Below are 17,716 nucleotides of genomic sequence, written 5' to 3' on the forward strand. Positions count from 1 at the left end.
TTAAATTGAATAATTTATTACCGCACCGGCAAAATTTAGACACGATTTCCGGATATTTTGAATATGCTTTTTTTAATTAATGTTTGAAGTCAGTAATTATATTATAAATAGACTAATGATATATTTTGAGTTTTGTGTAATACTAATTGCTAAGGTATCTGTTAAGTTATATATTTGGGAGAAATATTAGTTAGCTGGCTGCTTCATTTATTTTTAAAAGTTTATATTCCTAATAAAATTATTTTGAAAATATTATACCTATTTAGTTAACTAACTTGGTTTTATTTTAAGGACTTTTCATAGGAAATTATACAAATTTAAGGATATTTATAAACATGGTATTTGGACACTAAAATATATAAAAAAAAAATCAACAAAAAACAAAAATTTTGTTCTGTTTGGGTAATAAATTGTGATCGGAATTAATTGTGATGGCTGAGCCAGCAGAAACAGAACCGGCTCCAAAATTGCCAACTGTAGAAAGATGTGTTTCAGGTAAACTTATTGTTTATTTTTGATTTATGGCCTCAACATTAAAGTTGGTATTATGTGAATCATGTGCTATTGTGTTTGGTAATTAATTTATGATCACTGAATAATTTTTGAGCGTTTTTTTTATTTTTATTGAGCATTTTTTTTTTGGGTGGCGTTAATGAAAATATATAAATAAAAAGATAAATATTACATTAATGCGACTGAAAAATGACAAATCTAATTTAATGATTTAAAACATAATTTTTTTTGCCATAAGTTTTAAAGTTTACATAAAGATTTTAGGTATGTTATTTTTTTAGCAAAATTTTATTAATTTGCAATGCATAAATTCTCTAACTTTATGTTTTGTTTAAAATAACTGTTGTCAAAACGTTATTAATTATGTGACCTTTTGTTTGACCTATATAAATCAGCTGTTATCACGTTTCTAAGTTGTACAATTACTTGATTTATGTTACCTAAAGGTATATTTTAAATTTATATAAAAATCACTTACCTATGTTCTTTTTTTATTTGAATATGCAACTTTCCAAACAAAATTTGTTAATTTAAAAATATATTGTATAGCCTTATATATGCTTAATTAAGAATTTTGTAAAAGAAAATTTTGGTTATTTAAACTTATTTGAATTATGAATATTTTCTAAACCTTTTTTCTTGTTTGAAATGTGTGGGAAGGTAAAATATGTAACAGAATTGGAACATGTAGTAGGAGGAGTCATTATGGTGGTTGTAGTAAATTAAATTACTTAGTGTTGATGGATTTACATTACTTTGTTGTTGCTTTAACATTTTCCTGCAGTGATTTGCAGCAATATTTTAAACTTAGTAAAATAAAGGTTCATTTTTCAAAATAGTTTATGTAACATGTTTTTTTTTATTTGCAATATATGATTTACAAAAAAAACTACGCTTGTTATAAAAACACAAATTTAAATTTATACCGATGCCTAATGCATTCTACAAAAATGCAATTAAAATAAAGTAACACATATATCGTAAGGTATATACTTAATTAAAAATGATATTGTGCAATTTTTTTACTTGGACTTAATTTTTAGTATTTTTTGTGTTAATTTTATAATATATACGAATGTTTAATTGAATGCATTTTAAGTAAAAATGAATAGCATATACCAAAGTATATACCTTGGTGAACAAGTTATTTTTTATACATTTTTTTCCTTAATTTTTAACAAGTTTTTGTGATACTTAGGAGTGCCTTTCCCACCTTCCCATAAACTCACTATAGCAGAGGTGTTCGGAGATTCAAAGAAACCTAAAATAGAAGTTTTAAAAGAACATTTTATTCAAGAAGGAAGAGTGGAAGAAGATGTAAGTTATCACTTTAATTTATTTAAAATTTTTCCTAAAAATAACTTAATTCATAAATGAAATTTGTCGTTTTTCTATTTTGAATTTGCCGAATCTAATTTTTTAAATTTAAAAGAAAAAATGTGTATAGTCCATATCCTATGCTGTAGTAAAAAATTGTTAGTAAAATATAATTTAAGTTTGTAAGGGTTGTAATACAAAATTTACACATCATTATTGTTATCGAGCTTTTAATAACTAGGTTTATGTCATATAATAAGCTTTTAAATAATGTAACATGCAACAACTTATAAAAAACTGGATGATTTCTTATATTTTGATTCTATTTAATTAATTTTTTTTCTGTTTAGCTTGCATTAAAAATAATCAATGGAGGATCGGATTTGCTTCGAAAGGAGCCAACAATGTTGGATGTGGAAGCTCCAGTAACGGGTAAGCAGCTTTATAAAGTCATTTTTTGTTGGTTTCTAAGAAAGGTGTACATGTATATACAACTTTAATATCACCTTAATCTGTACAAGTTTATTTAGCAGTTATTTTACATTATGTCAATAGGCCTTGTGTTCTTTTGTTAGCTGATGTATTGTAAATATTAAACCATATACCTAGTTCAAGTTAAACTGTAAAATGAAAGTTATTAAAACTTTCAGGTGAATTTAAGTTGAAATTTCATTATTGATGTATTTACAAAAACCTGTTATAATTAACCTAGTTATTGGGGGCGTTGTTTACAATTAGGCGTGGGCATTTTAGCATTGGTTTTTAAAATCATGTTAAACCAAATATAACATGACCTAAGCCAATTGTTTTACCACTAATTTTTGTGTAAAAAATCGAATATTTTCAAATCAAATAATGAGGTTTATGGTACAAGGGAATTGTCAATGAATTATTAACTCCCTAGTATTGTTTTATCTCTGTTAATTTTAGAAACCTAAATAAGATTTAACAGATTGTATTACAACTAACTACGTCTATGACTTCTTTCTTAATTATTATTCAGCATTTATTTACCCATTTCTTGTTTTTTTTTCAATTTTTAAACTAACTAAATATTGGATTGCGGAATAATTTAATTTTGGTTTCGAATTTTTTTAAACTGATTTGGTTTCTTGGAGACGTTTAGATTGTGAGCAAACAATGGTCTCTATTGTGTCATAACAATGGCCATTCTTGTTAGAGGTTATTTATATAAGCTTTAAAGTTGTAAATTTAATAAAACATTTTTTCTTTTTAAACTTTTATAAACAACTGAAATAGTTTAAATATAAAAGAGAAATAAACATTTATTAAAAAAGTTTTTTGTTTAATTTTAAATTTAATTGACGGATTTTAAAAATGGTTTCTTATTAATTATTAAGTAGCGTCTATATTTTTACTTTCTATTTTTATCAGTTTAGGTCAACTTTGCAACTTGGTATCTAAATATAAGGAAAAAAATTACAATTTGGTTTTAAATAAAAAGTTAATATTGTTATGGAATCTCTATTTATGTATGATTTGTTAATATAACACAAAGTCAAAATGATTGTAAATATCTACATGGGAAATATTAAAGATTTTTTAATTAACTTTGCATCATACAAAACTGAAGCTTTTATTGATTATGTTTTTGCTAATTTACACTTGATAAATGTGATTATGACATCATTTCCCATATCGTTACATGGTAATTTTTTATATAAAGTTAATAAAACACTTTTAAACAATGAAAAAATGGTAAATTTTTTAACGTCATTGGTTTATTTTTAAAGGTGCCGGCCTTTATATATAAACATTAAGTTCTTTATATATATTTATATACTGATAAATTGGATACAGATAAAACAAGGACTTTAATAAAATAAAACATGCTACAAAAATACATTAATTTTTAGGCCTGTTTTAAATACAACATAAATATATTATACAGATGGGTTTAATATAATAACAAAAATAGCACAATTCTAAATAGATGGCATACAAATTCTAAATCGTAAACCTTACATTTAGCTTCATTAATAATTTACATTACTTTTTTGTGGGCAACCATAGTAGCTATTTTTGTATCTCTATTGCCTAGTTTTAGTTGTAACTATTTGGAGAAAACATTTTTAACCGTGCTCTAAAAATATATCAATTGTATTTAGTTTTTAATTTATTTTACAGAGTATACTTTTTAATTTTACCCATGTTTACCTACTCATTTTTTATTAAATTGCTTAAAGGAAAAAAGTTATTTTAAACTCTAATATTTTTATTTTTAAATTGCAAAAATTTTAATATGTTTATTATTTTTTTGTTTTATTTAATTAAATTTTTTATTTTAATATTGATTGTTTTTATCAATCATTGTTTATTTGATTTAAATGAGGCTTAAGAATAATTTTTGTTTTTAGGTCAATATTAAATTAATGCTTTATGTAAAATTTACCATAACAGTAAAGTACGTTAAAAATATTCTCACTTTCATTTTTTTGCTTTGGGCTCTTTCATAATCAAGTATTATGTCTTATAATAAAGATATTTTTAATGGGTTTGACTTATAATATATATAATGTTAAATTTAAGATATAAACCCTAATAGCTAGACTTTTAATAATTGTGTATTTTTCTAGCAACATTTAAAATGAAAGTAACATGAAAACAAGACCACTAATGTTGTCCTATATCAATTTTAATGATTCAAATTATCTTCTAATGTATATTTAAATGTTAATTTGTATGGTAATGACTAATGAGGTCAACCTGTATCTTTAAAGTAGATTTTTAATGGAGTTGCATGCTGATTAAAATCATTCTTTTTTCATTCACTCCCTGGGAATACAAACAGAATACTTATTTGAGAATATTTTATTTATTCCCAGTGGATTTGTTGTTTTTTATTGATTAATTATCCTCTGCTCTCCATTGTCAACGGCTTGTTACCTCATTATTACCCTCTTGTTATTTTAATTAAAATGTAAAGGTTTTTTTTGTCAAAAAAAAATCCATTAAAATACAATCCTGGGTCATCGATATTTAAATTTATTGAATTTTCAATATTGACTAATATTTTCAGTGTATATACTACTTAGTAATATTTTAATACTATTTCTATATAAAAAAATTCAAATTGTGGTTTTTAAATTGTATAATTTTTTAATTAATTTCAAAAGGTCATTTCTAAAATTTAAAATCAATTTTTTCAAAGAAAAATCAAAATATATTTCTCAACAAAGTGCAAATGTATTCACATTATCTCATTAATAATTAAAGTTGTTTTAACGCTATTTTATGGGCCTTAGTTGCCATTCTTCTCAACTTTAATGGTGTCTTTATTATTTAATAGTTTCTTATTATAGGCTAAAGATTTTACTTAAAATAAAATATTAAGGATTTTACTTCATCTTAAATTTTAAATTAAATTAAAAAAAAGAAGACCAATTTAATGATAAGTTTACCAATGTTTTAATAGGTGCAAGGAAAATGGTTATTTTGTTGAATGTATTTGTATTTTGGTAGAGTAATTAGATATTTGTTTAAACTTAAGTATATGTGGTAAACTAAGTAACATTAGTCTTTGAATTTTAAATTTTAAGAACATTAAGTAAACATTAAACCTGGAATATATACTTAAATCTAAACATTTTATGATCAAATTTTCGAAATATACTTATAATGTATATTAAAGTATCAACAGTTTAAATAATTAATTAATAAAACTTATATTTCTTATGAATATATCAAGGAAATTTTTGCTGTACTTTGCAACATAAATTTTACAATTCTGTCAAAGTTTTAAAGTATATATATGTCTCAAAGTTTGTATCACAAAAAAATAAAACTTGATTTGTGAATAATATGATTTTTTGTTTTTAGTTTGCGGTGACATTCACGGCCAGTTCTTCGATTTAATGAAATTGTTTGAAGTTGGGGGAAACCCCGCATCTACTAATTATTTGTTTCTTGGGGATTATGTGGACAGAGGTTATTACAGCATAGAGGTGAGCTTGTAACTGCTACTGGCAATTCAATACTACATTTTAATGCTTATTTTATGACATATATAATTTTAACATTAATTTTGGTCTTAACAATCTATGGGTGAACTGGCAGGGCGGTGTAGTAACAGGCAGCATGGTGTATTGGTCAGAACACTTAACTTTACTACATGATGACTTTACTACATGATCCCTACTGCTCTCATGCTGTAGTGCCCTTGGAAAAGTGCTATAAATAATATAAACTCTTGCTGATCCAGAGCTTAATTAGCTGCCTAATTGTCGGGTTATTATCATTTATAATATCTCAGACTGCTAAAGGCAACTTGAGACTGAGTCGGGGTAAAAGATGATACTCTATGTTTGGGTCATGACATTGACCTTTCCAAATCTAGAAAAAATAAACATTAAAAAAATTAGCTTTTTTAGTATATTAATATAACAGAGTCAAATGCAAAATACTTGTTTTTAATATTCCTTACTTGCTTGTTAGTTAATTTTTATTGATTTTTTAGTGTGTGTTATATTTGTGGTCATTGAAAATGTTGTATCCGAATACTCTACATCTGTTGAGAGGAAATCACGAATGTAGACATCTAACTGAGTACTTTACTTTTAAGCAAGAATGTAAGTAACTTGAATTTTTAAAGTGGTTTTAATTGCAATAGTAGAAAAAACTAATTGGTTTAAAATCGAGTTTTCAGATGTATTAATTTTATTTTTATTTATTTTTTTTTTTTTGTTGTGTAATATCAGATTCTATATTTGAGACTAAGGCATATTCTGCATAAAATGACAAAATTTTTGTATTAGGGCGTCTTTTATATTTTGTTTTGGGACACATGAAATGACAGATTGTTTTTCAATAAACCTTTTTTAGTAACCCTATTATTGGGTTCATGTGTTAACTTACAAAATTTCCTAAGTTTGCCAAACTTGCTGCTCCAATGCACTTCCTAGAATTTCATGAGTAAACAGTTAAACTTTTTAAAGTTAGGTGAACCTTATATAATATGTTACCCAAAACCGTGTGAAGATTAACTAAGTTAATAAATCGGTTGGCTGGAGTTTGGATTTAGACATTTTAGAGAAATTTTGTGTATTTTAGTTGTCCATTTCACTTTATATGCTTATATATAACAATTTTTATCTTACGCAATTTTAGTAGCCTATAAAATTTTGAGTTTTATCTAAAAGATATTAAGACTGAATTCTTAATGATATACCATATATATATTTAAAAACTTTATTTTTAATTAATACTTTACTTTAATTTTAAAATAAGTCCTTACAAGCGATATCATAACTTCATTATACTCTCATCCAAATGGCTGGTGGTTATTAATTTCACATAAAACTTCAAAGTTTTTATTAACACTACCCCCTGTTGATATTGATATAAAATCTTAAGCAAACAGTTTGTTTGGCTTATTAAAACTCCCACCATTAAGTGAGAATAAATAACTTTTTTACCGTAATGTATAAAAGTAAAATGGGTCACATATTAATTAAATTTTCGGGTCACGTATGTTGTCCGGTTCTAGACAAAACATAATTACACTACAGTTCTCCTAAATTTTTTCCTACGGTGTGCGGTCCTTCTTAATTCTTTCTTATGGTATACGGTCCTTCTAAATTCTTTCCTACAGTATACAAAACGTTGTTTTGTTTAGAACCGGGCAACATACGCTATCCAAATTTTCTTTAACAAAAAACGCATTGTATTGAAATTTGTAAATTCATCCCAAAAAACAAAATATATATATATATAAGGCACACAGTTTTTTTATATTTATGAATTTAACATTCAAATTGACCTAAAATTTGCTGCAAAGCAATAAAAGGGGTAAAAATTTGAATTAAATTCATTGGTGCACCAGGTTCTAAACTAGTTTAACCTTTTGCAACAATTCCTTACTAACTCAAGCATAAATAATAATATACATTTTAATTTAAGTTATTTTCACGCCAAGCCCTAAAAAATAGATTTTATTTCAAATTATTTGATTTAAAACGTTTGTAACTTTTTGGTGTTTAACTTGATTTCTAAAATATTTTTTGTATTTTGATAATTATTAAATTGTTTTGTATTTAATAGAAGGGTTTTTATTTTTAAAAATAAAAAAATTGCGCTTAATCTTAAAATTTGCGTAAAAATGATTAAATACGCTGATATATTTTTTGATAAAGTTTTATGGAAATCCTTTTTTGATTTGTTGACTACTTGAACATTTTTAACACTTAGACTGACATGTTGGATTTAAAATTTAACGTTGTATGGAAAAGTAATTAACTTTATAGTTTTCAGAATTTATTAATTATTGTTTTTATATTTTGATTTTTGGTAGTTGCTAATGTAAATTTTTGTTTATTTTTTGTTAATGCTGTTGTTACTATTCTTGCAGCCATTTTAAAGAAATAATAATTGCTAAAAATGTTATAAATTTTGAATAAAATAATAGTAAATTTAAATTATTTTTTTTTATCGTTTTTGCTTTTTTTTAGTAGATAAAAGTTAACTAAAATAATTTTTTTAGTTAAAAAGCAAAATTAAATAAAACGATAAATTTATTTACTAAATTTCTGCCAATTTTTTTTATAAAAAGATGCATATAATGTAGCCAATAAACATAGCTTGTAAAAATCAAATTTTACCTTTATTTTAACAGGTAAAATAAAGTACAGTGAAACTATATATGATGCCTGTATGAATGGATTTGATTGCCTTCCTCTAGCAGCTTTAATGAACCACCAATTTCTATGTGTACACGGAGGTCTATCTCCTGAACTAAGCAGTTTAGATGATATAAAAAGAGTAAATATATTTTATTGATTTTTACAAAAATTTGAGTAAAAATTTTGAGTATATAAGTTAAGTAAATACAATTGAGTTGGGTAAGAGAAATTTGATATGTGATAAGCTGTAAGCAATCTAAACATAATAGTTATCTGCAAAGGTTAAGTATAGGTAATTATATTAACTAACCGTAACATTTGTGGAGAATACAATTTTTAGTTATTTAATTCTATTACCTAATATTATTTTTTTTGTTGAATATAGAAAATTGTGTTAAAATGAATATATCATTAATTTGGGTACTCTAATGATGTCAATTTTTTTTCTTTTTTTTTTTTTTTTTTTCTTCAATTTTTTAAATTTTTTTTTTCTCTAATGATGTCAATATAAAATATGTTAGTTGTATATTGAAATAGTTGAATTTTTGATATTTTTATTGTTTTAAATACGTTGTATTACTATCTCTTTTTTATTGCTTTTGGGTTTAAAAATAGTTTTTAAATATAAAAGAAAAATCATTATTTAATCTTTCTTTATTGAATTTGCATTGACCTTTATATGGTTTTATAAAATAATTGCGTTTTTAGGGGGATTAAGTTAATTGTGTTGATGATATATTTAAATTTAAAATAAAAAAGAAACATTTACTTGTGTACAATAGATAAGTTTTTTGTTAAAACTGTTGTTAAAAATTATGTTAAAAATTAAATTTTTTTTTTTTTAATTTAATATTTTTAAATTATTTTTTTTTTCAAATTTTTTTGAAATTTGATTTTTGTTGTCATAGTTGGATCGATTTAAAGAACCTCCGGCTTATGGACCCATGTGTGACCTCTTGTGGTCAGACCCACTCGAGGAATTTGGCAACGAAAATTCGAACGAACATTTTTCACACAACACTGTTCGTGGTTGTTCCTATTTTTACAGGTATACAAAAAAGTTGATATTTATAAAAATTACAAAGTTTTGTGATTTTGTGCAAGTATTTAAATAAGATATTTATTTTATTGGGAAAAAATATTATTTAGTTTTTTGTATTAAATTAAACAATGACATTTTTAACTTTTATTAAAAGTTTTTATTAAACATTTTTTTTTTTTTTTTAAAGATAATAAAACTTTAGTGTTTTCATTTAAATATTGTTAAAGATCTGTAATTTTGGGAAAAAACAGTATTTTTTATTTATTAAACAATTTTTAGCTTTTATCAAGCCTTTTTTAAACAATAAATTATGTTATTTTTTCACTTTTCTGCATGTAAAATAGTATTGGATAAAATTTTATTTAATTTAAAAATATTTTTTAAGTTTTAAAATAATTCAAATTTTTATTTTTTTTTCAAGTTATCCGGCTGTTTGTGACTTCCTCCACAACAACAGTTTACTCTCCCTCATAAGAGCTCATGAGGCACAAGATGCTGGGTTTGTATTTTTTTTAAACTTGTAAATTTATGTTTCTATACAACAAGCCAAAAAAACAATACTTAATTTACAGGCATATACTTTATACTTCTTTTGATCCAATAGTTTTATTTTATCATAAATTTTGCAATACCAATGTAGGCATTACCTAAAGTGTAAAGTGTTTGATTTTCTAACTTAATTTTTTCTTAAAAATTCTGCTCAAAATTAGATATATACCTATAATCTTATCATACATATATTTCTAACAACATCAATATGATTTCATTAAGCTTTATTTTTTGAAAATCCATATTTAATCAACTTTAATTGACAGTATATATGTCTGTCCAATTTATAGGCTTACAAAATAAATAAAAACATCATTTGTGGTGCATAAATAAATTATTGTGGGTAAATATTTGTTGAAAGTTGCAACCATATTCTGATAATAAAATACCGACTGTAGAGTGGGCCATTGACTAGTGTCTGTTATAATTTGTATCAAATTTAAATTTTAGATATCGAATGTACAAGAAAAGCACAACAACTGGATTTCCTTCACTTATTACCATATTCTCAGCCCCTAATTATCTTGATGTCTACAATAATAAAGGTAAGCTCTTTATAAGCAGTTATATAGTATAACAATAATGTATTGATCTAGTTTATTACTATACTATATTAGATGTTACAAAAGCAGTCATAACATTAACACCTAAAATCAACTAACAGCTTTATTTTTTTAAAAGTTTGTTAAATTTGTATTTGTTTATCCTTGATAAGAGTAAAGCGACTTTAGCAATGGCAGTTTGTGATATTATTGATTATAACCAACCAACATTTAATCTGCCATTCGGACTTGTTTAATTCGGAAGTTTGTATCGTTTGTAGCATTTTAAAGAAGCCATTTAGCTTGAAAGCACTGGGAATTAAACCCAGAACCTCATGTACTAAATCCAATTGTTCTAAATATTACACAACACTGCCAGCAAAATGAAAGTTATTTTAATAGGTTTATCACATTTAAATTAACTAACCCTATACTAACTAATAGTTTTGTTTATATGACTTAGCCGCTGTTCTTAAGTATGAGAATAATGTGATGAACATTCGTCAGTTCAACTGCTCCCCTCATCCTTATTGGCTTCCCAACTTTATTGATGTATTCACCTGGTCTTTACCTTTTGTTGGAGAGAAGGGTAAGTTTGTTATTAATAATTTTATTTTCAGTTATTGGGGTAACTCTTGAATAAAAACTTTTTAATAATATGAGGTTAAAAAACTTGTGAAACATATATATACTTAGTGAGCGATAATTTTGTATTTATATATATATATATGTGTGTTTAATTTATAAGCCTACAAATTAAAAAAAAACTGCAATTTGTGGTGCGTGTGTAAATAATTGCTTTCAAATATTAGTTAAGAGTTAGGACCATATTATTACGACAATTAAAATTTCGATCGATGGCCTATCGTCAAGTTTAAACAAAACAATTAACCAAACAACTTTAAAAAATTCCTTTTTCTTAAAATCAACTAATATTTAATGTTATAGTGACAGAGATGTTAGTCAATGTTTTGAATATTTGTTCCGATGATGAACTTATGGCAGAAAGAGACGACAATTTTGAAGGTAAATATTTTAAATATGTTCAGCTTCTTTTTTAAACACTTTTTGTAATTTTTTAAAGCTCAATTTTAAACATTTGGTTACATAGTTTAAGTTTATATAAATTTTAATTGGCTAGTTTGGCTGCCTAATTTTTATTATTTAGCCCTATTTTTTATAAGTTTAACCTGCTTTAATATTAAAAGTACTGCTTTAAAAATTAAGCAAATGTTTACACTTTATTTTATTTGCTTGAATTTAATTTTTAATTTACTAAAATTTAATTTGAAAAAAGAAATAAATTTTTAATTTAAGTTTAACAAAGCTTTAAAAATCTTATTTAAAAAAATTTCGATAACCATTTAAATATTAGAAAAAAAAATAGGATTCGAAGAACTATAAAGTTATAAATATTTAATGTAATTCCCAATTGAAATGTAACTGTTTCCTATTAGGTTAAGCCACATTTCAATTGCTTAAACATAAAAAGCAGTCTTAGATCTTTTAAAATTGCATTCATTTTTAATGAAAGTAATTTAAAGACCTTAGATCATTTCTAGGTTTTAAAATATAACTCTTGCATATGCTCGTAATAAATAATATATGTTATTATTTTTTAACCCTTACTCAGGAATAATAAACGGTAAATATATATTGCAATGTTATTCTGTAGATATGCTTCTTTCATCAATGCAATGTTTATTTGTTTGTTAGCAATAAGTGAAATGCACTTTTAAACTTATGTGCTTTGTAAATTATTTTGCTTTTATTTGGCCTGGCTATATTATTAGTTTAGCTTAATTCTAATTTGGTTCTATATATATTGGTGTAGTTGACGAAATGCTGATATAATGTATATATTAGGTGGCCTTTAACTTCTTTATATTAACAATTTTTATTTATATTTTGTTAGTGTAAATGTAGAGTATTATTATGTAGTATAAGTAGGGTTATTTTTAAATTTTATAGTTGTTTCTTAAGGTATTTGTAAATAAAATAATATATTTTTTGGGTTTGAAACAACGATATTCGTAAAGTGGTATTTTTTTGCTTATGGTCTTTGTTTTATTCTAACTTCTCAAGGTTTCAATATAATAACTTTTCTACCAAATTATTTTCCTTACAAGGGCAATCTTTATTAGATTTAGGGATCTTCTGTTTTTACTTAGTTGGGGTATTTTTAATTGTTTTGTACTGTCAGATTGAAGTTTTAAATGTTGTTCAAAATTGAATTTAGATAAATAACTTTCTAAATTAGCTTTGGCTTCTATTTTCTTTACTTTATGTTTAATATTTGTAAAAATTCAGTTATATACATCTAAACCTTTTATATAAATAACACTTTTTCTACTTCTCCTAATTTCTTGTTGTATTTTTATCCTTTTACCCTTTCTTATTGCTGCAAATATTGCACTTTCTTTAAATTAATATTTTTCAAGTTCACACCCTTCTGCTTCTCCATAAATATTCTCATGTTTAAGTTAACTTTCTTATTTTCACTCGATTTGGTGCAGATTACATGCAGAAACAACTAAGAATCAGTGCCCAATTTTTACGAAGAACTGTGTTAAGTAAACAACCGTTAAGTCAGCGTTTAAATTCGCTTGAGCACGGTGAGGGAGTTGTGCCCCCTTTTTTGTGCAGGTTGCCCCTGTTTTGAGGGGTTATTTAACCAAAATTTGGAGTTTTTTAGCGCTTTTTTGGTTTAAAGTTTCCTAATGCTTTTTTGTAAATTTGAGCTGTTTTTTTCGTGTTTAAAAATAGTTTTACCGTATTTGTTAAGTTTTTCTCATTGGGTTTGCCATTTTTATGATGTATGTAGCTTATTTTTTAAGTGCTGGTTTTCCTAACCTATTTTGCCAATTTTTGAAGTTGTTTAGCTTATTTGTGCTGTTTCAGAGTTTTTTTAACCCATTTTGCTAATTCAGGAAGTTTTTTAACCATCAGGATTTTAACTGTAAAAAGTTTTCCACTGGTATAATTAGATTGGTATTTTGATTGACAATTTTTTTTAATAAGATGGTTGTTGCTATGGTTTTTAGTTGTTATGGTGTTGGTACTAGTATTTACTTCCAATTTTTTTGCTGTGTTTTTAATATCATAGTTTAAGCCTTAACGTTTTTATTAATGATTGCCTTTGTCTAATTTTATCAAACAGGAAAGGGTTATTTTTTTGCTGAGTTATGCAGTTTTGATAGTGTTTTTCGCATAATTTAAGCAATTTTATTTAGATTTTGAAACTGATTTTAAATGCCAGAGCTCAAAAAATGTTTAAATTTCATTGCAATTTTTTGTTAAGCCGGAAAAAAAAACATTTTGTGTTTAAAATTTTATAATTTTGATTTTTTAAAGTTTTTTTGGTGGAGCAAATTAATATTACTAACATAGTAGAGTTTGTTTTAACATTAGTTCTGCATTTAACACTTTGTTCTTTGCCTGACGTTATAATAAAATTGCATGAAATATAATTCAACAATTAAATTTAATTTGTTAAGTTAAAAAGTATGTGTAAAATAAGGGTAAAAATTTTTGGGTAAATTGAATGTTGTCAATAAATTTTTTTAAAGTTTATTTTCTCCAAAATAAGTTGGCAACCCTGTTTGTTTGTAGGTTCAGGAAACAATGGGGAAGGTAAGAGCATGAGATTTAGTGTTTTAAGTAGTTTTCAACAAGGGTTTGGCTTAAGTGTGACCTGCTTGATTTTTCAGAACATTTTTTGCCCAATTTTTATTCTCAATATTTTTAATTTGTCAAGTAATTCTTACTTTTTAAGCAATTATAAACTTTTTTTGGTGTTTTTTTTGTTTGTTTTTTAAGCAATATATTTAAAACTAAATATTATATTACTTAATGCTTGATTTTTTTGTTTTTTTAAAGTTAAAATTAGATATTTTTTACCTAACAACACTTTTAAAATTAAATTTAATATTGGTGACATTTATTTAAAAAAAAAATCTCCAATTTTAACATGTTAACTTTTACAAAATGGCATTTGCTCATATCACCAAAAACATTTTTTTAATTGACATTTTAACAAAAAACAAAATTCTAATAACAAAATTTTACCAAAATTTAAGTCAATATTTTTTAAGACATAAATATATACCATTTTTATAAATAACAAAATGTCTTATTGTCGCTAAAATAAGGTTTTAGAATCTTTTTTTTGGTAGAATGTCTATTAGGTAAAATGGCAGTAATTCTTACATTTTCATGTAGTTAATATAAATCGATCATAAATTTACCATAACATAAAGTATTTAAATATACCAGAAGCCAAACCCTTTTCTTGTAGAATGGTGTTATTAATATGGGGAATGAAGTTTGCATTTCAACTAAAATAAAAATGTTGATTTTGGGTTAATTTTCGAGTGGGTTTGAAAGCATGCCACCATTTGTTGTTACTTATGATGTCATAATAATTACTCATTGTTTTAAATGTTTGTAAAACCGCATTTTTGTGGTATATCTACAACTGCATATGTTTGCATAATATTTTGTGAATTATTGTTAAAGTTTAATTTTGTCAAGTTGCAAATGATTGTAATGAAGAAAATTTATTATCGCAAATATTATTAATGCAATGTTGTTATCATAATTCTGTAAAATTTACATCTTCCAATAAAATTTTTGGGATAGTCGTTCAAGGTGGCATGGTTAAATAAAAAGGTGGTGATTTTAAAATTCAATAATTAAACAATTTATGCATGGCTAATTGATTAACACTTTTAGCTAATTAACCACAGCTTAATTTGATTAGCTGAAAAAATCTTTGTTGTATTTAATTTGAGTTAATTTCATTGGTTTCTGAAAAAAACTGAAAAAAATCACACAAAAATCGACGCTTTAAGTAATATTTGCTTAATTTCATTCTAAAACCTGATTTTTCATTGACTTGATGTAGTTTTTATTGCATGGTAACGGTTTAGTTTTTTTTCTCAAGTTTAAAATGTTTATTTTCACCCCTATAAGGTGGATACCCTGCCGCACGTAAGGAGGTGATCCGAAATAAAATACGCGCCATCGGCAAAATGGCTCGAGTGTTCTCTGTTCTAAGGTAAACACAACATAGTTGACAGCACAAAAAAATTGCCCAAAACAGTTTTTTCAACAATTTTAGACACTTTCATATTAACAATTGTTAAATTGTAGTAAAGTCTTTTAAAAAGCATAACATTTTTTTTATAATATAGGTTATATTTAACCCGATATTATAGACAATGTTTGGTTAAAATAGGCTTTAATATATCCATGCTGTCAATTATACTGTGTTAAAAATTTACATATTTAATATTTTTATTAATCTATTTTTTTTTATTTTATTACACCAACACACTTACCACATATATTAATACTATAACATCTGAACACATTAAATCATGCCAAAACACCATTACTTATAAATTGATCCAATTTAACACTACTTCCAATTTAACACTAAACCAAACATGTTATTATTTCACCTTTAAAATATACCATTTTGCTTCGATATATAATATATTCGCAATAAATGCTGCACTTTAACTTATACTTGTTGTCTCATCTTTTTTTCCTTTTTACAATAAAATAACAACCCCATTTATACTATTATACACCATACCTTTGACTAATTACAATTACATTTACGCAACATATATACACACACATTAGTCGAAGCAATAAAGGCATCGGAAATGGAGAAAAAAAGACACCAACGAGAAGCGATTAGAAATAAGATTATTGCAATTGGAAAAATGGCATCATTTTTTGAGACTTTAAGGTTTTCAGAGATTTAGATAAAGTTATATGTTTTAGTAATAGTTAAGTTTGTGGAGTTTAAACTAGTAAGATAAATCCATTAAGAGAAAATTTAGCATAAGAGAATTTAGTTTTAAAAAGATTTTTGTGCTTTATATAAGAAGAGTTAAAAACAGTTACTATTTTATATCAATGCTAAAAGAAAAAAAATTGTAATTTTAGGAACACTTTTTATGAATATATACACAAATTTTTTATTACTTTCAAAATATCATTTAACTTTTTTTGTTATTTTTTATCATTTATTTACGGTAAAAATTATAAAATTAACAATTTTTTTTTACTTTTAGGAAAGAGAGTGAGACAGTGTTGGAATTAAAGGGACTTACCCCCTCAGGAATGTTACCCATGGGTGTTTTATCTGGTGGGGCTTCATCTCTGCAAACTGGTAAGTTTATTAGCATAAAATTTATTCTGTTTTTGTTAACATATTATGGGTGAATAATGCTTAATAAATGTTGTTTGTTAAAAAGGAAAAAAATTAAATTTTTTAAGGTTGGATTATATGCTTAAAATTAATTTAAATTATTGTAATAAAAATCTAATAGAAATTTAAATAATAACTTTCAACAAAAAACTTCTGAACAAAATTTCTAAAAAATTTTGATTTTTTTTCAGCAATTACTGGAGTAGACCCGACAACGGGAATTCGTTCTTTCGAAGAAGCAAAGGGGTTAGATAGGGTCAATGAACGTATGCCCCCTCGTCACCCTGCTGCCCCTGACAACGGCCCCTCAACCTCAAACTAGGACCCCCTGTTACCAAGGCAACTAAAACCCCCTTAAAAAATCTTCCAAAAAAATTTGCACTTTTTTCCGAAAAAAAAAATTAATAAAGACACGACAGATTTCGGGGGCCACAGGGGCAATTGTTGTTTACACAATTTGAATTTTTGTTGCCATAACAACCTTTTACATCGATTTGCTATGGCAACAAAAAATAAAAAATTGCCCCCATTTTATAGACTTGAGCTGCTATTTACACGGGATCTCATGATATGTAAACACAGGAATTTAAAATCAAAAATGGCTTGAAATGTTATTTTTCTTATTTAAAAACAAATTATATTTAGTGTGTTTGGTAAAACAAATTAAATCACCCCGGCCCAGAGCCTTGTGTGCTTAAGATAAGCTGCCTCTATAAGTTAAAACGATTTCAAGTGTTCATCAAGACATTTCTTCTCGTTCTTTGTTGCAAGTTTTGTTGGATGTTTATTGATGTCGCGATGTTAGTTGTGATGTCACAATTCTGTTTAATTGACGCAAAATATGGGTTTTGACTATTTTATGGGCGGTTGTTAGACTAAAAATAACATG

General features: G+C 25.2%; 1 protein-coding gene across 4 annotated transcripts; it reads left to right on the forward strand.

Annotated features, from left to right (window-relative positions):
- Positions 1–295: 295 nt before the first annotated feature.
- Positions 296–17,283, forward strand: LOC145763868 (protein phosphatase 3 catalytic subunit alpha-like). Of its 4 annotated transcripts, none has more exons than XM_082575405.1 (16): positions 296–495; positions 1,712–1,830; positions 2,181–2,262; positions 5,671–5,795; positions 6,308–6,419; positions 8,462–8,607; positions 9,377–9,516; positions 9,932–10,009; positions 10,510–10,604; positions 11,065–11,190; positions 11,550–11,627; positions 12,235–12,246; positions 14,214–14,234; positions 15,576–15,660; positions 16,691–16,788; positions 17,019–17,283. In XM_082575405.1, exons 1-16 carry the CDS (start codon positions 432–434, stop codon positions 17,147–17,149), a joined length of 1,512 nt encoding a protein of 503 aa, XP_082431531.1. In that variant the 5' UTR covers positions 296–431; the 3' UTR covers positions 17,150–17,283. The 4 variants fall into 4 exon arrangements, with proteins under 4 accessions (XP_082431531.1, XP_082431530.1, XP_082431532.1 ...); XM_082575404.1 differs by lacking the exon at positions 12,235–12,246 and adding an exon at positions 13,118–13,216; XM_082575406.1 differs by lacking the exon at positions 12,235–12,246.
- Positions 17,284–17,716: the final 433 nt, after the last annotated feature.

This window comes from Corella eumyota, chromosome 1 (genome assembly GCF_963082875.1).
Source record: "Corella eumyota chromosome 1, kaCorEumy4.1, whole genome shotgun sequence".
NCBI classification, from domain to species: domain Eukaryota; kingdom Metazoa; phylum Chordata; class Ascidiacea; order Phlebobranchia; family Corellidae; genus Corella; species Corella eumyota.